The sequence below is a fragment of the Kwoniella mangroviensis genome (assembly GCF_000507465.2).
Source record: "Kwoniella mangroviensis CBS 8507 chromosome 1 map unlocalized Ctg01, whole genome shotgun sequence".
NCBI classification, from domain to species: Eukaryota; Fungi; Basidiomycota; class Tremellomycetes; order Tremellales; family Cryptococcaceae; genus Kwoniella; species Kwoniella mangrovensis.
In genome coordinates, this window is record NW_027062533.1 from 11,734,213 (window position 1) to 11,754,796 (window position 20,584).

Here is a 20,584-nt window from a genome sequence, read left to right on the forward strand (position 1 = left end):
AAACCCCACTATTCGTGGGTTTGGGCAAAATAGTGCGAACATGTCCCACAAATGAGTAAGGTACCGAGCGAGTCCCACAAAAGTTTTGTCCTTAACCCCACAAAGTTTAGGGCAGACGATATCTTGGACATGGACAGCCCAAAGGCCTTTCGAAACGGAAAAGGAGTCCTTGGACCGACACTGGACGGAGCGGGTGAGCTTCATGTTCATGTGATGCTGCGCTGTGATGATATATTTCGATTATAAGGGAGGGTCGGAATGCGGGTCCCGATAAAGTCGACTCGGTTGCTCTTCAGGCCGACAACAGACAGTCAACACCGATAGGTTATTGCAAGTCGCCCGTCTTCCTCGTTATGTGCTTTGTCATCCTTCGGAGTTGTCGTATGAATACAAATTATCGTCACCTTGCTCATGAATTGTAAGTTGCAGTGATACTTTTGCTTTGCAATCGGGCTGAGAAAACGTTTTGACCTCTCGGGTTGCACATCAAACAGACCTCCACATCCCACAAATCCCCACAACTTTTTCGTGTCCTTTCATACTTCCTCACTTTGACAGATCCAGAATAACGATCCAGCAGATACAGACATGGCATCACACCCTGTTGAGTCTCAGTCATCCCATCGAACCTACACCTGCACATACTGCTCACAAGTCTTCTATAAGCTGGATCATATAGCAGTAAGACCATCATGCCTTTGGATCCCAAAGCTATGGTTAATTTGACACTGACCGTCACGCCTTTGTCAATAGCGCCATGAACGAAGTCGTGAGCATCTGAGAAGAGGTTTTCTTGTTTGATCTCAGCTCAAGAGACTCCTACACAGATACCAAGCAAAAACCGTACCCTTGCACCCTCTGTGACAAATGCTTCAGCAGGCGAGACGCGCTTTACCGACATTTGAGAGCTCATGCTGGCAAACCAGGACCCTCGGAATATAGAAGGAAGAGCCTTAGGTCATTTTCCGGTGCAGCAGTGCCGTCTTCCCCAACCAGATCAGATCAAGAGAGTACGTACAGTAACAGTGAACAGACCCTGGCGGTACCATCAATAATCGTGCGGACCCCGCAAGAAGAGCAGCTCCCAACAGAAGTATCCGGAACTCCGTCCGACCCGCAATCTTTGCCCAGCGACAACCCTCCACAATCGTCCGTGGTAGCAAGGTGAGCCTTACCATGTCCTCCAAGCTCTGATCCAGATGACCACTTACCTTCCTTCCACTACACTGCTATAGACATCCCCATTGTGGCCACACATCGTCGAGATCATCCCCTGCCAGTCTCCCCAGTCAAGCATCTGCTAGCCACCTTGTATCATCATCAAACAATGACTTGAGTCAGCCGCCCATCGACTGGCCTCTCACCTCCCCTTTCCCACCCATACATGCTGGTATAACTTCCGCACTAGACACCGCAAACAATACTCGTACGTTCTACGCAACGATCTTCTGATTAGGATCCTCTATTGAAAGCAAATCCAATTGATTTCTAGAATATGACCCCTCTTCGCTATCAGTCGACATTCTTGAGCTACTGTCCACATCGGAACTCCCTTTTAGTTCAAGTATTCAAGCGACTCCGAGTTTCTACCAATCACTGGGTATCAATTTGGCCGGTTCAGTGCATAACTCTCTTGGACCATTGAACCAACTGTCCTCACAGGGTGATGTTGATTGGGCGGCGCTCGCTGGCATGTCGGGTGAACTACCTTCAGCAACCTCATCCAGCTGGCCGAGAATCGCTACCGGGCCATCCAACACCGTGCAGCTAGGAGGAGATCAGTCGAGTTCAATGGATCAAGACGACCAAGTAGCCAATAGGGCAATCACCCAAACGCATGCTCTGGTCGCCAACATGGTGCGTTGGGCGGTTTCTCAGTCCATGACCGGCACTGATGACCTGGATGTCTCGCAGTCTACCAATGTGATCTCTCAAATGAACCTGGTCTCTTCACATTTCCTTGATCGATGCTTGTCTGCCTACTTCAATCGGTTCCTGGCAGCGCTGCCCATCACTCATCGGGCGACTTTCAATATCCGCACGACGAACGCGCCATTATTGCTGAGTATGATCGCGGTGGGCAGTCTATGTCTTCAATCAGACGATGCAAGACGGCTAGGAGACAGTATCTGGAGGTTGGCGAACACTGCTGTCAGTTCCAGTGTAAGTGCTCAACCCTGCACACCCTTAGCCAATGACTGACATGCTATCATGACGTTCTCAGTGGCAGGAGCTCATTAAAATTAAGGGAGATTTCGATTCTTGCCAGGGATTGGCACTAGTTACCACTGTCCTTCTTGTTCAGATTTACGCGACTGCTTCTACCGTGAGTGCAAGCTCTCACCATGAAGGCCTAGTCGACGCTGATTGTATGCGAACATGCAGGATCCAGAGCTCAAGAACAGCGCGGTGGTTGCTCAGCCTCTTGGCTTTCGTTGCGCCCGGTTAGCAGGAATGTTTGATATTCAAACACCGCCGCAAGCGGAGACTATCTCACCAGAATTTAAGGCATTAGAAGGTCAAGCCCTCACGGATAGTTGGTATAAATGGAGCGCCAGAGAGACACAGCAACGAACTCTTCTTGGTCTATACCTCATGGACGCTCAAGTCTGCTCACTGTTTGATGCTGCCCCATCGGTTCGACATACTTTGAGCCAACTCCCACCAGTCTGCACGGACGCCGCATTCTATGCTCCTACAGCAGAAGCATGGCGAAAAGTCATGGTGGACGAAGATGGTTCGTATGGCTCTCCTTATCGAGGTCCATTGTCCACCCTCTATTCCTGCAACCCCTCAAGTGGACCACTGCGCCGTAGCATTACTTCGGGCTTCACGGTAGCGGCACTTTTGGATGGGATATACTGCTTGGTGGTTGAACAACGGGATCTCCCACTTTCCTTGAGAAATGAAGAGATGTCGTCTTTGATAGACCGGCTTGATAGGTTCAGAAACGATTTTCTACTCAGCGACAAACCAGAAATTGACATTCCGGCCCTGGCAATGAAGTGGCACACAACCAGCATTTCCCTCTTGGAACTTTGGCTACCAACAGGTATAGCCTTGAAGGAGAACGCGGAGTCAATCAATAAATGGTTTTCGACACCCCAAGGGAGACGAGCGGTGTTACACGCCAATGCGATACGTCAAGTGGTTGATACAATGCCATTCTCCGCCATCTCGACGCCAAGAATCCAAACACCAGTGTGCACGTATCACGCCGGATACATAATGATGCTTTGGTTGAAAAGTCACATGTGCGCCAAGGGAGCGGGAAACTGGGATTTGGACCACGAGGTAGACTGGCAGAGATTAGGCAGCATTGGGCAAGTTATTTCACAGCGAGATCTGGTCACCGCGGTCGAAGGTGGTGGGCCCGAGACTTTTGTAAACGAAGGCGGAACTACATCCTTACGTGGAAAAAAATTCGACGCTACCGGCATATCTGCTCTAATCTCAGCTTTGACAACATTTGGGGGTACTTGGCCTGCGGCACGGACAATGACGAATCAGCTGATAGCCATGTCGTATGCATAGAGAATATGGCGATGCAGCGTGCTCTACGTGGATATGGCAGATTAACATTCTTTTGTCAGGAGTCCAGCGACTCAGAATACATCAGGCGCTACTCCCTCATCATGGACGATTCAGCTATACATGACGACAATACTTAGATCTTGGATATTGTGCATTCACGACACAATGTGAGGTCATGAGTGTTTGAGGATCGATCAGTAGACATGGAAGGCAGAAAGAGAAAGTGATCCCACACGCGTACTCTTATCGGATAATCAACATGTCAGAGGGGGTGGAGGCGGATGTGAGTCCGTTAGATTAGGGTAATGAGTTTGTGCACTGATGTATGTGTATCACACAGAACAAGAAAAAAAGGTTTCTGGTTGGTAAGCGCACAGACTGCACATAGTATACTGTCCTTGTCTAAGACATGATCATAACGATTTGCATTGTAGCTTTGTTTCTACGATTGTCCATCTCTCAACCCAAACAAGCGCCTTGTTTCCAAAAGATGTATTGTCCATATAGAAAGCAGAAAATGTTTGGCGGAACAGGACTTGTATTGTACTTAGTTTCCGATTTAGATATCCGACCTAGGGAAGGGTGATTCGCCAAACCAATGCTTGGTTGTCCAAGGTACTTCCATAACCATCAACATATTTCTCACCGGCTTCGAAACCGTTAGTGGTGATGAAATCGTTATCGGAGAAGGAGAATAGGAAGTAGTCATTGGGGTACTCGGGATCTTGGACGGACGCGATAGCCTACAGTCGCTTCATCAGCTGAAAGCAACTCAGGGTCGATGTTGGAAACTACTCACGGCTGATTCCCATTTACCATTGATCAAGCTGACATCGAAATCACCAGCGTTGTGCAGTCCGAATCGCTTCAGTTGTATTTCGTCAATAATATCGATGAATTCAATAGGTTCCGCAGCGACGATGCTTGAATCAAGAACCCCTTTAGGGGATACTGGCTTAACGCCATCGGTGTATTCGGTGTTGACCAGATCTGTGGCACCGTCAAAGTTGAAAAGCATGAAATCCTTGTGTTTCGATTCACTGTCATCGTTTCCGTTACCTTTACCATCTCGCGAGAGCAGCATCAAGGCATCTTCAGAAAGGTAAAGGACATCCGATTGAGCGAGAGTTTTTCCTTTACCATTTGTGACTGGGAGTTTGACAACATATGAATGTTTCAAATTTGGCGAGCCAGAAATATCATAGATGAACATTCTAGCGTATCTACCCTCGTCGTTGGAGTCAAGATCTTGCGTTAAACCGGATTGCATAAAGGCATAAAGGGTGTTGCCATCGGGACTAACGGTGAGACCCTCGAAGCCTTGGTTTGGGACACGTCCGGTGTCAGGACCGTCTTTATTCTCAGTAGAGAAGTATAGCGTGCCATTCTTGTAAGGTAATACAGCTTTAGGAGGAACGATGGTGTCAAGCAAGATACCTTCAGCGGAATATTTCCAAATATATGGTCCGTATTCATCTGATACCCATGACGATCCATCCGCTAGGATGACAAGGCCTTCAGGATCGCTGGAGATGTGATTGTATGACTGACTTGCTATAGGCTGCGGGATGGATCCGTTTCTGAATGTTGTTGGATCAAGACCGGTGGTAGGGGTTTTATCTGCTTCGAAGTATCTAACAGTACTTTCGTACTTGAGCGGGAAGCTTGACTTGGCAGCTTCGTATTCGAGAGAGGTATTACCATAGTAAGGATTAAGCTTGAACGAGATCAAGTGTCGTCGAGAGATGTAATCGGTAGTGGTATCGGTGTTATGACCTCTATCAGGTTGAGTTACCATGACACCAGAGAAGGAACCATTCGCGTCTCGCTGGAAAGATTGAAGGTGGACAGCTGAACCCAATGAACCAATCGTCTCGCCGTAAGAGTCTACAGCATCGCCTTCTATGGCACCGAAGCCGACGAGACCTTTGTTAATGTAGGTCTTACCAGCGAAGGAGACAGTGGTCTGGTAGGCTGGGTTGGGGCCAGCTGAAGTAGCACTGGCGGAGACGGAAGGGGCAACAGATGAAGCTGAAGTTGAGGCGTTCACCAATACTGAGGCCGAGATCGAGCTTGAGGCTGAAGTTGCACTCATCGTTGAGGCGACGGAAGCGGATGACGACGAAACTGTTACAATTGCAGACGCAGAGGAAGTGGACGAGATGCCTGAAGCCGATGGCACTACTGCGAGTGAAGAAGTAGATGGAGCGACAGAAGCAACAGTGCTGGATGAAACATTGCCCAGGGTTGAAGAAGAAGCGGAAAAGGAATTAGTGATCAAAGAGGATAAAATGGCCGATACAGAATCACTGGTCGATGAGGTTCCAGCTGACGCAGAGCTCTGTATGGAAGAGGCTAGGGGCGCTGTACCAGATGAGGGTTGTACGGCAGATGAAGACAAAGACGTTGGCACAGGCGCAATCACGGGTGTACTGGTAGCAGGAGCTTGTGATGCGGAAGCTACGGGTCCATCAGACGATCGAACAGAAGAAGGCGCGATTGCGCTGCTAGCTCCATGGCCGTCGGTGTTGCTTCCGGTGTTCCCTTGACTGGAGACTGGGGCTGGGCTCGCAGAGGGTCCCACGGATGGAACATTAGGCACAGAATTGGTGCTGCTTCCATCACCGCTTCCGCTGCCAGATGCTGGCGCATTGGAAGGCTGAGACCCACCGGAAGCGGCCGAGGTCGAAGAAGGAGCCTGACCAACTCGAACGCAGAATTCTGCGAGGAATGTTCATCAATCTCAAAGACCAGCCTCGCTGGTTGGCAGTAAATGTGACGCACCAGTAATAGCGTCACCGAGATTCAGCTGACTAGCAAACGTGTCAACGACAAAAGAATCTCGTTCGGATATAGTGAAGTTGGTACTGAAGCTCGACGGTTCGGGGTACACAAAAGTACAGACTTGAAGAGGTAATTTGGAGGCGTCAACGTCCGGGAAGGCGAAAGGAGCGTAAATATATTCGGGAATACCGAGAATGTAACCTGCGCTTGGACCGAGAGAGTAGATAGGTTGAGAGCCCCAAGCGGCGATCAATGTAGAAGTCTTCGAGCCGGAAGTCTATGATCCTTGAAATTAACATTGACAGAGTTACAATGTAAGAATCAACTTACACTTTCAACGATGACGGTAGTAAAATTTTGGGAGCTCACGAGAGCAAGGCCCTCCGAATCTTCTAGATAGATTGTCGAGCTGGCCAGAGTCTATGTAGTACATTTGTCAGAGGCTTGTAGCTCAAATTGCTCGATCTGGTTCACTCACATGAGCAGATTCAAGCCCTGAACCATGAGCAATCTGTCTACCATCGACGATATGTCTCGCAACGACCTTGCTTCGGGAGATAGGAAGGTGAGTAATAGGGGAGGCAGACACAACTTGTAGAAGAGGGACAGCCGCTACGAAGCTGTAGGACCGCATGCTGAAGCCTCGAGTGACGATAGATGGAGACGAATGAGGAAATGGGTTCTTCGTCCTAGAGACTTGCCTTCCTTATATATGATTTCCCGGCGGCATACAGCAGTAGTCTCTAATGAAATGTTTGTTTATTCTCTGTCTTCTTGTGTGCTGTCCGCTGTCTCGGGTCCGCCTGGACCCTATTGATCAAGGGAATCTAGGACATAAACAACAGCTCGTACGGACAACAAGCTACCTCCGAAATGGTGGTTTGTTCGAACATCGCAAGGTTGGTATGCATGAGTGCCGCTGCCCAATGCATGCACAGTGCCTGAGTGGTACAAGGAGTGTCGAACTCGTTACATGGTTCAACAATAAGATCACGTTCGTCGACGTGAGTTGAGGTGTATCCGAACTGATCAAGGAACGTGCGTGTGTTTGTCGGGAAGACATGAATGACCGGGCATGAACCTGTGCCTCCCTCTGCACTCTTCTCCAAGAAGGTCAGAATCTACGATCGTGTGGACGATTGAGGACTTCGCAATTAGAAATGTGGGACCATGAAGAGGGAACGTGGACCCCTAAGATGAACAACATTTTAACTCGAGATGTTTGCACAGTCGTCCAAATATCGGTTATGTGCAGTGTGATACCTTTTGCCTGCCTACTTTTGCAAGGGCACCTGCGTCTCACGCCTTCATCCTCATCTCCGATTAGGCGATGCTTGGAGTTTGTTGCACGAGTTACTCGAGGAATGTACGTAAAGCATCGCATAGGAGGTGCGATCTTATCGTTTCGATCTGTACGTCACAGTTATGATCGGATCTCTACTTGTCTAACATGAAGCCAAATCGACTGTCGTAATTCCGGGTCACTCACCTTCCAGTGGTGAATTCGTCAGGCAGAGTTGAATTCATGTAACCATATCCTCGGGAATCGTTATATCTGATGATTGTCGATCCTGTTAGAAAGGCAATCCCCCACACAATTGTGTAAATCAGAATGCCCCCCACCATAATTCATCCTGACTCTGCCATCATTCTGAACTCAGGCGAAAAAGTGCGTACCTGTTCATGACTGGATCCCAATAAAATCATCGCTGATGATAGATCAGATCCCGCAACTAGGGTTTGGAGTATACCAATCCCCACCTGAAGTTACTTCGAAGACGGTACAGAGTGCATTGGATGCAGGATACAGACATATAGATTCGGCTCAATGGTACTTGTGAGTGGGCATCAGGTCATAGTAAGGCATCGGTTGAGTGTATGATTCTGCCATCAGCAATGAAGAGCAAGTTGGCTCAGCTATCGAATCCTCCCAGTATCCTCGAGGCCAAGTATTCATTACGACGAAGCTAGGGCATGCAGATCGTATCACCGAACTGTTGGAGGAGAGTGTATCAAAAATGGATCCTAGAGATGGAGGATATGTGGATTTGTTCTTAATTCATTCGCCTAGTGCCGGACCGGAGAAGAGGAAGGAACAATGGAAGGCTTTGGAGGATTTCGTCAATAGAGGTAAAGCGAAGAATATTGGGGTATCCAACTAGTAAGTACAACATTGTCCACTCAACGCCTCCGTGACTGAGCAGTTTATCTTCACAGCGGCGTCAAACATCTTGAACAGATGGAACAATATGCCAAGATCCCTCCAGCGATCAATCAGATCGAGGTGAGCCACCCATCGACCAACCCGCTTTATTTTGTACAGACACTGACATCTTTCACCTATAGCTCCATCCTTGGTGCCAAGTCAGTAAACATATCATACCCCAGTCCCGCTACCGTTGACCCTATCTTCGTAGCAACCTTCCATTGTTTCATACTGCCAAACTCACAAAATTGCCTTAGAAGCGTACTCTCCTCTGGTGCAGGGCACCAAGGCCTCTGACCCAACTCTATCCAAGATAGCGGAAGAGACTGGTAAGAGTTGGGCACAGGTCTTAATCCGATGGAGCTTGCAACGAGGGTGAGTCAATCAACAACATGATCCCACTTCAATAGATTACCCAATATCTGACAGATACATCATCTCCTGCTTATGATAGTTTCATACCACTACCCAAATCCGATACCAAAGAAAGGATCATCGCGAATCGAGACGTGTTCGATTTCGAGCTGACCGATGCTCAGATGCAATCGCTTAACGGCTTAGACAAGGATGAGCATGTGTGCTTGAATCACACTGAACTACCTTAGTTTGCTCGAAGTAGATTCGGACAGTTCACATGCATACGGGAAACTATGAATACACATCACTATATCTAGCAGTCCGCGATGGAACGGTGTCCCCTAATCTTTCACTGGTCCAATACCTAGGCCTCGAAAATACGACCAGTGCTGACATTAAGCTGCAATGAACAATGTTGATAGCGCTCATTTGGTGATTGCAATTATCATCACTCACCCTAGTCCACTTCTTTCCGTTAAACCATCTAAAAAGCAAGAGGTATGGCCAATAAACATGCCAAAGCATAACGAAAGGAATCCAGTCATCGGAGATAAGGGTTGGGTCTTTCCTCCATTTGAGGGGTTCCTCGCTGGGTCGGATTGTATGCTTCTTTCTTGGATCCAGGGAACATGCAGGAAGTGATGGGTGAATCATGGCGAGGATTTCGGGGGAAGACACAATTAGAGGGAGATATCGCATGATCAGATCATTGTAAAACCAAGATCGAGGGGCGATGTCTGCGGGCGGACGGAGAATCGTCCTATTGGCAGGATGATTCTCTTCGTAGCATTCCGCGATCTCTGATAGTGGAAGCATAATCACCGCTGTGTGGACTCTAGCATTGCATTCTAGTGGATACATCTCACCATTCTTCGTAGAGACAATAAAGTCGAATGAGAAGTGTCCAGTCAGATTGCGTTGTTTGCCAGTAGGTGTTGGATCCTTTTGCAGTCTATCGAGTAACGTTTTGGTCCATCCTTCTGCCATTCGACCGATGTCCTGCGTGGTAGCATTCTCGTAGGTCATGAGCATATCGTTGGAAGGGCAGGCGACGAACGAAGTGATTTGACCGTTGATGACAGATGCATGAGTACACCATTCTGTCATATAGTGTTAGATTGCACATTTCTTCCGTTGTTCTCGAGAGGCAGGCTCACCTTGACCTGGTATGAATTCTTGAAAGACATAAGGGCATTCTTTTGTGATCTTCAGGTTCAAACTCTCCAAAGACTTCCTAGTCTCAGTGAGCTCCTTGTTATCAACCTTCAAGGGGTACAAAGTCATATCTCCCCGATTCTCATCTAAACCCATACACTTCAAGATATACTTCGGTTCTAGAAATTGGTCATCCGCCTTCAAGAATGCAAGTGCTTCTTCAACACTGTTGACCATCTTACCAGATGGAATGCGCAATTCTAATTTTTCTACCAGGCTCATGAACTTGTCCTTGTCATGCAGATCCTCCATAGTCTCAGGATCCTGTATGAACGTTCGACATCTACCATTCGTCGCGGAAAACATCTCGTCTGCTGCACGTGCATCTTCGACGGAAGAACCTGCCCCAGATACAGGAATAAAGAGAGTTGCGGAATGAAGCTCGACAATAGAGAGGAGTTTCTTCGAGTATCGCTTGTACGACTGAGAGGCTGATGGGAGGATATAGAATTTGTCTATGGCTGCTGAGTATCGCATCGGGCACAATTCACCCCAACTAATGCGGGCAAGTCGGTGAGTTTAGCCTGTGCCTTTCACAGTCTTCGACGATGATTTCTGCTTACCCTTCTTCCTCTACACCAATCACCTTCCAGCCAGCTCTCTTGAAAGCTCTGGCAAGCCTGTACTGGGCATCAGTGAACGATCTGCTGACCAGCGTACCAAGATACTCACGTCAAACCCTTTGACATCCTTCCTCCACTAATGACTACACATCCCTTCTGAAGCTTCACATGATCCCCTATTCTACTTTCGTCATTACCATTCAAAAGCTTGTTGTAAGCTATACAAACCACCACTGCTGAAGCGGTGATCGGTAACAGCAAGATGGACAAACAAGGCAATATCACACTCGAAAGGAGGTTCTGGAATGCTGTAGGCGTTTGTCGTCCCATGATGAGGAATTGTCTGTTACGACTGAGGTCTATCAGTGTGCTCGACAGTTTTCAAGCAGTTTCCAGTTACCCATGATGGTAGAGGAGGACGGACAGCTGCTGAACACGCCTGGCGGAAGTTAGGCATTGTAGACATGGTTTGTGACGTAAGGTTAAAGAAAAAGGTTAGATCTATCGATGATGTTGCCCAAATCGAAAGGCGTTAGACAGGTACTCCCGGATATCCGATCCCGATCGTTTCCAAATATGGGGAAGCCATACCTATCCTATCGTAAACGTCACACTTTTGTCAATCGGATGATTAGATCTGGTTGGAAAAAGTCTCGATTTGCGTGTAGGAAAGGTATCGATCAAGCACGAACACGAAACTAATTGATGAACCTGTAAATCCAGTACAGTCCGAACAATAGACGACCAGGAATGGTTGGATATACTGATTAATTTACTAGCTTTCTGAATAGCAGAGATGCAGCAGACGCATTTCAATCAAAAAAAAAGTGCCTAAGTATGTATGTATGAGCCCCAATTGCTACATACGATGCGTTTAATGCTCTTGATGAACTTTTATATGGACTGATTCAATTTAATGGAAATTCTTCGACAAATGCTATATGATACAATTCCCCTAACAGACTGATTGATCTCCCTAGTTGGCATGCACCAAGGTACCGTTCAACTAGCGGACAATTACATGTTAGCCGTTGTGTTCCCGGGGTTTGTTAAATGATGAGACTTACTCCATTCCTAATGATACCAGAACCGTCTACTGGGACACCTCCAGCGGAGACGGCGGCAGCCTTGGTGTGATCACCGTTAACTCCCTTTCGTTTCAGGCTATGGGCAGTACAGCAGTCATCGGCAGGAACAGGCTTTTGAGTGTTTGAGCTCTTGGCGTAGGTCTCTGGTTCAGCACCGAGGTCACCGGCATCAACATAAGCTTCTTTACCGACACCGGAGCCATATCGAGACTTGACGAATTCCTTGTGGACCTTCAGGACGGACTGTAATTCCTCGATGGGTACATCGTTCAAGAAGATACATTTACCGAACTCTTTATCGGGGATGGCAAATCGTTGTTTACCATCTCGAGTTTTCCTATTGATTTATGTTAGTACTGGTTGCGAATCGAGTGAATGGTACTGACTTGATAGCATCAGTGGCAATGGCGATAAGTTCATCATCGAACAAATCGTGATCCATGGAAAGACCAACAGAAGAAACGAGAGTGAACCACTCATCTCGTTGGGCATCGTTGAGGATACCTCGAGAGTGAGCGAGGGTGATGGAGTAAGCCATGTCGATCTATATCGAGAAGGTTTAGCACTAATCCGGGATAAGACAAGTGAAGTACACTTACACAGATCGCATGTCCGTGTCGTAATGGGATTCGAGGAGTCAATTCGAGGGTAGGAGACCAAGTGTGACCGAAAGCGATCACTCGGTCTAAGCCAAGTTCGTGGAGGTTGGGTGATTCGAGCTGTGGCGATAGTCAGCACAATATGATGATACAGATTTACGAAAGACTCACCTCAAGCATGGTTTCAATACCCCGGTGACAGATCTCGGTGCCAGGAGCTCTGACACCATCTGATCCTTCCTTGTATCCAAAGCTGGTTTTAACCAATTCTTTACCGTGTTTGACTAGCAATTCCCATACAGCTTTGTCACCGACTGAAGCGATCTTGACAAGTTCCGCGAAACCGTTTCGGACCTAAGTCTTGAGATTAGCGGACTAGCCTATACAAGGAGGATAAAATTTAAGCGTACCTGACCTATAGGAAGGGTCTTCAAGAACGAGAAGTCCAAGAAGGTGTGGAGAGGGGCGTGGTAGGCACCCAGTCTGTCAGAATATCGAAAATCAGCTGACGATTCGTCAAGCCAGAACCATCATGCACTCACCTGTTCTTCAGCTTCTTGTGGTTGATTCCAACCTTGATAGACACCGAAGCATCGATCAGACCGATCAAAGTGGTTGGGACTCGGATGAAGTTACTTGTTCTTCGGTAAGAGGCACAAGCATAACCAGCGACATCGGTAACGAGACCACCGCCAATAACAAGGGTGGGTTCAGTTCGAACAGTACCGAAAGAATCCATAGCATCTACGATCTCAAGCATGGTCTGCGACAGATCAGATTAGCTGGAGTTTAGTGATTATAGATTTAGGTTGCGAATATGACTCACGTCCATCGTCTTGTGAAGTTCTCCACCATTCACGATCTTCCATATGATAGCGATGTTGTAGTGAGCGAAGTACTTCTCAATCTGTTCTTTGTATATTGGGTGGACAACTGGTGGACAGAAGTCAGCTTACGCACGATCGAATCGGAAGAAGAGCGCAAACCTACTGGTGTCCATGACAATCAAAACTCTTCCCCACCTCTTGTAGATATCGGCAAGCTTGGCGTGGTTGACATCGAAGACAGGAGAAGTGTAGTGGAAGTTGTATTTGAGCGCTTCGTACCCATCCACAACGATGGAGCCTTGCGAGTCTTTGGAAACTTTGGCAGTGAGATCAGACATGTTGAGATGCTTTAGTTGTAATGCTACAAGAGTGTCTGAAGAAAGATACAGTTGAAAGAGATTTGAGCAGAGCGGAGTTGGAAGAAGAGAAGGAAAGAGAAGGCAAACTATAAGATGTACGACTTATATATGTATGACTTCAAAGCACGTATTCGGGAGTATCAAGAAGAAACGTGGGATGAGATGTTAAAGCTATACATGTAGGTTAAGAAGCTCAGTCATCACCCTACCGGACCTCCCAGATCTTTGGGTTTTACCCTCATTTGGGAAAGTTGTGCAACCGACTCAGATGAAGGCACTAGCGAAAGGACAGAGACTAAGGTTGTAATCGGCTTGAAGGACCATCGCAAGCCTCGTAAGATCGAATATTAACATCGCTTCCATCGACCTCCAATGAGGCGCCCCTGTCAAGTCTCTTTGGGGTAAAACTACGTTCGAAACGAACCGATCGATCGGATGATCTTGTTGATGCGATCTTAAGGAATGGGATATTGCAGGTACTACGCTGTGACACAAACCGCGAGGAACAGGATATTCAGAGGTCCATGGCCAAGGCAGATGCCGTCGTGTTCGCTGTTTGTCGGGAAGTAGGGGCAAGCGGATAACGACATCGAAATGAAAAGAGGGTTGGCTACAGATTGCAGATTACATCGACTGACTGACGCTGACTAGATAATCCTTAGATAATCTCGCTTCATTTCACGTGCTGCTGACGCTGGCTGTGGGAAAAACCGGCTTGGTTAGTTTCCGATCGATCAAAGCTGAGCTACGGAGGGTATAGGTACGTAACTCACATTCCCCTGCCCTCATAACGATGTCATAATATGCTATGTGCCAGTAGTATCGTACTGGTATACATAGATTCGATCTGGACCATCGATCTCATGAGAATAACTACACTGGGTAATTATCTATTGGAAACATGTCTCGATCTTAACTCTGTTATATCTTGATCGCTGATAAAAAGGATTAACGTAACTGATGTCATATCTGATATCGCACATTCCCCGGTTAATTGAGACATCTTTAGATCCGATGATAAAACGGATCACATCATGTCGCTGATACGATGATGACAATTTGGGTTGTAATCGCTGAGCTCACTCGCGAAAAATAGTACGTTCTCCGATCACAACGTGTCAGCATAGCCAGAAGATGCTGCGCAGAAAGAAGATCCGTACATAGATGGGCGGGTCCAAGGTCTTTGAACACTATAGAACTTTTGGAACTCAACGTTCGCTATCGTACAGACAAATCTACGCAACCACGAGACAGTAGTCGAAAATGGTCACTGCTACAAAGTCGAAAGCAGACGCTCAGCAAGCTCCAGCGAAGTACCATGGTGAGTGGTACAGGACCATTCGGTAGGGAATACACTAACATATGTGCTGCCTCTCTAGAACCAGTACAGGGAACGGTCTTTCATGTAAGCTCAAAAATATGCTCGTATGGTGGACAATACTAATTGTACGGTGTCGTATACAGGGTGACGGTCGTGAAGAAGCTCTGTTGAAACACCTCCAATCCCTTCAATCTCTTTCCACTCAGGAGACCTCCAATTTGGCCCTTCAAGAACGATCCCAAAGAGTGTTAGATGCAATTCATGAGTTCGGCAAAGGGCAGAACAGATACCTGATGAGTGTGGGAGACACCAAAGGGCGACAAGTTGAAGCTTTGGTCAAAGAGAAGAAGCCTAAGGTGAGTTGCCAAACCCCAATTGAACATAATTTCGTTCAATGCTGATCCTTCTGTTCTTGTGGCCATAGCTTATTCTCGAGCTAGGTACTTATGTCGGATACTCCGGTATATCTTTCGCTAGAGTAGGTGTTCACTCCTGACTGGAAGATCTTGGCTTAACGCTAATGTATCTGTCTTACAGCATCTCGTTGAGCTTCATCCCAGTTCGATTTATCCCGAAAACTGGTCTTCCAACACCGAAGAAGACAGAGCTGGTTATATTTCTCTGGAAAAAAGTGAGGTATACGCTACCACCGCTAGAGGTGGATTCAAACTAGCTGGACTGGACAAAGTCATCAAGGTAAGTTATACCCCATGCTCGGAAATAATGCTTGTCTTCGGCTAATGAGGTGCATAGGTGGTTGTGGGAAGTTCTACACCTAATTTGAAATCGCTCAGAGAAACGCTCAATATGCCCAAGCCTCTCAAATTTGACATGGTTTTCCTGGATCATCTGAAACCGCTATATACGATCGATGTCAAGGTCTTGGAAGAGGAAGGATTGGTAGGACCTGTAAGTCTCCACTTTATCCCTTTCCCTATCTCGATGTCTTGTCTCTGGCTCATCCGCTCCTTGCGATGTGACAGGGCACAGTCCTCGTAGCGGACAACGTCGTAAAACCAGGTAATCCCGCCTACCTCTCTTGGGTCCGAGCGACTCCCGAGCAGAAACGCAAATCACTCCAAGCGCCCCGATTGACCACCCAGCCACCTGTCACTCCCAACCCTCCTACGGCAGAGTGGGAGACAGCTTTCCACAGCGGACCGATCGACGAGACGAGATGGGCACCCGACGAAGCTGAGGGTATCACCACGGAGGGTGATCCGGGCTTGATCTATACCAGTGAGATGTTAGATGGTTGGGATCCTTACACCGGCGAAAAGGACGCTTGTGAAGTCTCGGTATGTACGGGTAGGCAGGATTGAAATCTTGCGCGTGGACAATAAAAGGAATGAGAAGTTTACATTACGATATGCATAACATGTAGCATTGTTAGATCCCAACGTCCTTGGGTGCGCTTCTGATAAGAATCAACGGTATGGGACGCAATGGTGAAATTGCATCCTGCCTGCGTTGCCATACAATCTTATGTATTCAAGAACCCTCTTTTCTTCCAAGCCTGCACCATTTTTACGATATGCGCTTCATCTACGTCAGGTAGATCACTCATAGTTCTCGACGACTGACGAGCATTGGTAGTGTCCACCAGGACCTCTTTTTGCGATACTGTGAGATTACCGTACTGTCCCATTGATCATGTCATTAGTTAGTTTTCCTCGAAATTAGACCGGAATAATGATGAAAGCGACTCACAGCCGCTTTCCACATATGCAACATTTGTTTACTAGGGTTCGTCTCCGGGTCATCTGTACTAGCTTCTACCTTGTTCAACCATTCTGCAGGCGATACCCTTTGGAACGAAAGACCTGCTGCTTCCAGTCCATCGAGGATGATGTTGAATTCAATATTCTTGGGGTGAGCGATATGATAGATCAGATGGTTCTCAGCAGCATTGTCAATGGTTATATCCGTGCTGCAGAGACGTGAAGGATTAGTAGAATATTCGAGACCATAAAGGCTAATGACTCACATAGCACGTGCAGCTAGATTAACAGGTAACCAGGAAGGTTTCTACCATCTTCAGATCAGTATCTAGATCTACAAGAGACAAATGCAGGCAGGATGGACTCACCTCCTCTAAGATCGGCAGAGTTCCTGTAGTCTGAGCAGTCCTAAACATCAACGGCCAACCTTCCTTCTCATTCCAATGACCGGTCTTGGTATCACCACAGAGCTGTCCCACACGCATTACTTGTACTCGATCTTTCAATATGGAGCTTTCACTGGCAATTCGACATATCTGCTCGGTGACCCACTTAGACTGGGAATAACCTATTGGAGATGCTGTTGACGGGTCGGTAGAAGGTTGTTCGGAGATTGTGGATGAGGGTCGGTTGAGCACTGAGGCCAGGGAGGAGCAATAGTACATCTTCCCTTGATTGGTAGCCGCTACAAGATCCAAGAGGTTCCGTGTACCTAATGCATGAGTCTCGAGTCAGTAGGATTATGTTGGATTCGATGTGATGGAGACTGCTCACCCTTGATACTATCTTCGAAAGATATCAGGCTGCTGGTGAAGTGGACAGGCCAAGCCGCCTAGCGATACAAAAGTCTCTTTTAGTCAATACCATTTATAGGGCATTGCTTTGGGATCGGCTCACTCACATGTATGATCACATTAACCTCCTCTGTCAATCTATTGTACGCCTCTATCTCCAATCCCAGATGATGCCTACTTAAATCCGCGGCTAGGACCTCTACCTTACTCCCCATAGCAACATTACGGGTCTCCAGGACCTTCTTCACCCTGTTGTACGCAGCCACATCGTTGGGGGCACGGACTAAGCATATGATCTTCTTGATTATTTGGCCGGCCAGTTGATTTAGCTCATCGATCAAGAACGATCCGAGTGATCCAGTACCTCCTGTCAACAGCTATAAAATGCCATATCAGCTAAGATCGAGTACCAAGCTGACTTGTGCAACCTACTACTATCATTCCCTTCTTATTATCTGCACCTCTAGTACCTGGAAGACCACCTGAAGTACTATTGAATTGACCGTATTTTCGTACTAGGTCATTCATGAGTTCGTACGATTCTTCAACATCGTTGTTATCCTTTGCTTGATTTTCCTGCAGATCAAAGATGTAGAGTGAAAGTCTAGTGTACGGATATCAGCCAAATGGTACTCATATCCCTTAGTCACTAACACTCGCCTCTTGATCGATGGTCTCTCGAAAACCACATTATTTGGTAAAACCACCCCGCCAGTATTCAACTTTTTCTGCAGATTGGTCCGTATCCTAGTGGCCATCAATGAGTTCACACCCCAATTGAACAGATCTGTATTCTCATTCAGATTTTCTACTCTCAATTGACTCGCTGCTATATTTTCGATAATCTTTTTCACCTCTTCTCTGATATCTTCTACTGATCTCTTGGGTAGATAATCCCCTTGTCCATGTTGTTGATCGTATAACTGATTGATCTCCTCACTGAACACTTCGTACGCTACACCCCGTTGAATCGTACCTTTACTACTCTTCGGTAATCTTTTGGTTGATTCACTGACTACTAAACACATGTCTTTAGATATCTGAGCGAAAGACGGTGAATCGCTATTTGCCCGGTCGATAAGTGGGGAGAGTCTTTCGAGTAGATCTGAGGGCGCTGAAGGCGATTTGGGAAACAGCAAGATACCGAGTTGTGATTGATCTGAGCCTACTACTAGTACGTCTGAGAGGTGGGCGGATTGCCGTAATGCACTTTCGATAATTCCAGGTGATGCTTTCTCGCCATTGCTCTGTAGATTCACCTCTTGTCAGCTATATCCCTGCCCTCCCTCGCGACACAATGGAGATGCAGTGGATGGACGAACTCACAAGTACGATAACATCATCACCTCTTCCAACGTATTTCCACACATTCTTCTTGGAAGGATGGGGTTGATACAGATCGCCTGTCGCGTAACTACCATCTGCTCGATTTGACTTGGTCTATGATATCCATTGATCAGATCAGTCTACTCTCGTTATGCTGAGTTCACAACATACGAGAGTATGGGGAGACAGGTGGTATCATAGCGAATAGACTCACTTTACTTGTCCATCTATCGGTAACTATCATCTCGTACTTCTCTCTACTCTCATCGACAGGTTCAAATACCAGCGCATCAGAGTAAGGCGAATCGTTCCTTAACCATTCCCAATCTTTTTCAGTAGCGTAATCTCGATGTGAGCTCAATAAGACTGTAGGTAAGTTCAAAACACAGTCTGTAGATTAGCTAGCAGCCCATGATGATAATTAATTCGCAGTGAAATCAGAATGACACTCACATCCACATTCGCTACTCCCCAATCTGCTCACCAACCTGACCCCCTGATGTACCATCGTATCTCCAATCGTAGTATCAAGCGGAGCACCACCGGTAGACACGTACTCCATAGATCGCAACATCTCCATACCAGGTCCATTGGGATCTTCAGCCAAAGTAGACAAGATGTAAGGTACAGATAAGAACGACGTGACCTTGAACCTTTGATTCCTCTCTGCATTTTGCTCACTCGATAATTCTATACCATTCAGAGCAAATGGTGGTATCTGACATGCCTTGATGGATCCGACCACGTTGTTGCTGGTGATAGCTACATCTGAAGTAGGAAAAATGTAAATCATACTTCTTGCCATCCACGCTCTTAGTAGATCGGATATACCACCGTGAAAGAGAGGGGTAGTGGTGAATCCTGCCGATTCCGATCTAGTCCCACGTCCACTCCCATTGTCATTCTCGGTAGTAGACTGGAGATAGGTTGGTAGGGATCTACGAGGCAAGACCGATACACTCTTCTGGTGTTCATTGGGTATAGGTTTGGGTGTTCCACTCGTCCCGGAAGTGTGGAAGATATGAGATACGCTTTTTGGATCTTTCACTGAGCATGATAGGTGGAATGTTGATGGTGGAGAGGGCAATGAGGTCGCCGAAGGTAGTTCAATCGCTTGAATAGCTGTGGATGGGTCTGATTGCTGAGCGGAATGAGCCAGTCCAGCGTATTTGGAATGATATATCAATTGAGTGGATGAGGAGGAATTGTACAGGTGGGTGATAGCTGTCGGCGAACACTGTGGTCTATATATAGGATGCGACTGAGTCAGCATAGACTGTATATGAAGGCGAATGGAAAATTGATAGATGTTATGACACTCTCCCACTCACGCTATGAGTACCACTCCATATCCCAATCTCATCAGTGCTATCCAGGATATCAAAAAATCCAAACCTGTCGGACATAGTAGCGATATGATCTTGGTATCATTTTGGTTGATAGGTACACCTCTCTGAGCAAGCTGGTACCCGAGTTTGTTAGATAGATCTAGAAGCTGTGGGAATGCTAAGGAGAGTGGGGTGAGTATCAGAACAGGTACAAGTTGATGGAGAGATCTCTTTACTCACAATACCGATCACATCTCCATTCACCCTGATCATCGTCCTTCGAAGTGAACCCTACCACTCTTTCTGAACCGGATTCTCTTGCTCCATCTTGTATGAGCTGAAGGATAGATTGGATATCATGAGGATGGAGTTCGTTCTGACGTTGAGCGTGTCCTGCAGTGGAGAGCAGGTAAGAGAGGGTCATATTTACCTATCAGTCGGGCAGACTATATTGCTTCTCTGACAGGATCGACTCGACAGTATGCATAAGGACCATACTATATCAAGTCGACCTATCATTCGTGTGTTTGCTCATCATCGATCTATGACATCCTGTGGTATC

At 47.0% G+C, this 20,584-nt stretch overlaps 7 protein-coding genes across 7 annotated transcripts; 3 read left to right on the forward strand and 4 right to left on the reverse strand.

Moving 5' to 3' along the window:
- Positions 1 to 1,692: 1,692 nt before the first annotated feature.
- I203_104444 (uncharacterized protein) lies at positions 1,693 to 3,534 on the forward strand (the record flags this gene model as incomplete). The annotated part of the gene is made up of 4 exons (XM_019143965.1): positions 1,693 to 1,857; positions 1,915 to 2,163; positions 2,225 to 2,326; positions 2,386 to 3,534. 4 exons carry the CDS (start codon positions 1,693 to 1,695, stop codon positions 3,532 to 3,534), a joined length of 1,665 nt encoding a protein of 554 aa, XP_019007014.1.
- Positions 3,535 to 4,106: 572 nt separating this feature from the next.
- Positions 4,107 to 6,952, reverse strand: I203_104445 (uncharacterized protein; the record flags this gene model as incomplete). The annotated part of the gene is made up of 5 exons (XM_019143964.1): positions 4,107 to 4,277; positions 4,334 to 6,255; positions 6,319 to 6,595; positions 6,649 to 6,738; positions 6,797 to 6,952. 5 exons carry the CDS (start codon positions 6,950 to 6,952, stop codon positions 4,107 to 4,109), a joined length of 2,616 nt encoding a protein of 871 aa, XP_019007013.1.
- Positions 6,953 to 7,930: 978 nt separating this feature from the next.
- Positions 7,931 to 9,129, forward strand: I203_104446 (uncharacterized protein; the record flags this gene model as incomplete). The annotated part of the gene is made up of 7 exons (XM_019143963.1): positions 7,931 to 7,987; positions 8,043 to 8,155; positions 8,213 to 8,479; positions 8,536 to 8,602; positions 8,665 to 8,682; positions 8,736 to 8,899; positions 8,979 to 9,129. The coding sequence occupies 7 exons, from the start codon at positions 7,931 to 7,933 to the stop codon at positions 9,127 to 9,129; spliced, it is 837 nt and encodes a 278-aa protein (XP_019007012.1).
- A 116-nt stretch (positions 9,130 to 9,245) lies between these two features.
- On the reverse strand, positions 9,246 to 10,989 carry I203_104447 (uncharacterized protein; the record flags this gene model as incomplete). The annotated part of the gene is made up of 5 exons (XM_065517531.1): positions 9,246 to 9,281; positions 9,338 to 9,981; positions 10,039 to 10,592; positions 10,660 to 10,716; positions 10,769 to 10,989. 5 exons carry the CDS (start codon positions 10,987 to 10,989, stop codon positions 9,246 to 9,248), a joined length of 1,512 nt encoding a protein of 503 aa, XP_065374349.1.
- Positions 10,990 to 11,635: 646 nt separating this feature from the next.
- On the reverse strand, positions 11,636 to 13,511 carry I203_104448 (uncharacterized protein; the record flags this gene model as incomplete). The annotated part of the gene is made up of 9 exons (XM_019143961.2): positions 11,636 to 11,665; positions 11,727 to 12,084; positions 12,134 to 12,291; positions 12,347 to 12,466; positions 12,518 to 12,700; positions 12,757 to 12,829; positions 12,889 to 13,109; positions 13,173 to 13,279; positions 13,337 to 13,511. The coding sequence occupies 9 exons, from the start codon at positions 13,509 to 13,511 to the stop codon at positions 11,636 to 11,638; spliced, it is 1,425 nt and encodes a 474-aa protein (XP_019007010.2).
- Positions 13,512 to 14,795: 1,284 nt separating this feature from the next.
- Positions 14,796 to 16,175, forward strand: I203_104449 (uncharacterized protein; the record flags this gene model as incomplete). The annotated part of the gene is made up of 7 exons (XM_019143960.2): positions 14,796 to 14,853; positions 14,912 to 14,937; positions 14,997 to 15,209; positions 15,278 to 15,331; positions 15,391 to 15,549; positions 15,607 to 15,762; positions 15,837 to 16,175. The coding sequence occupies 7 exons, from the start codon at positions 14,796 to 14,798 to the stop codon at positions 16,173 to 16,175; spliced, it is 1,005 nt and encodes a 334-aa protein (XP_019007009.2).
- A 161-nt stretch (positions 16,176 to 16,336) lies between these two features.
- Positions 16,337 to 20,446, reverse strand: I203_104450 (uncharacterized protein; the record flags this gene model as incomplete). Its single annotated transcript, XM_065517532.1, has 13 exons — positions 16,337 to 16,492; positions 16,564 to 16,783; positions 16,841 to 16,881; positions 16,943 to 17,286; positions 17,349 to 17,406; positions 17,476 to 17,745; positions 17,801 to 17,972; positions 18,023 to 18,615; positions 18,695 to 18,808; positions 18,909 to 19,060; positions 19,148 to 19,938; positions 20,026 to 20,200; positions 20,263 to 20,446. 13 exons carry the CDS (start codon positions 20,444 to 20,446, stop codon positions 16,337 to 16,339), a joined length of 3,270 nt encoding a protein of 1,089 aa, XP_065374350.1.
- Between the last annotated feature and the right edge of the window lie 138 nt (positions 20,447 to 20,584).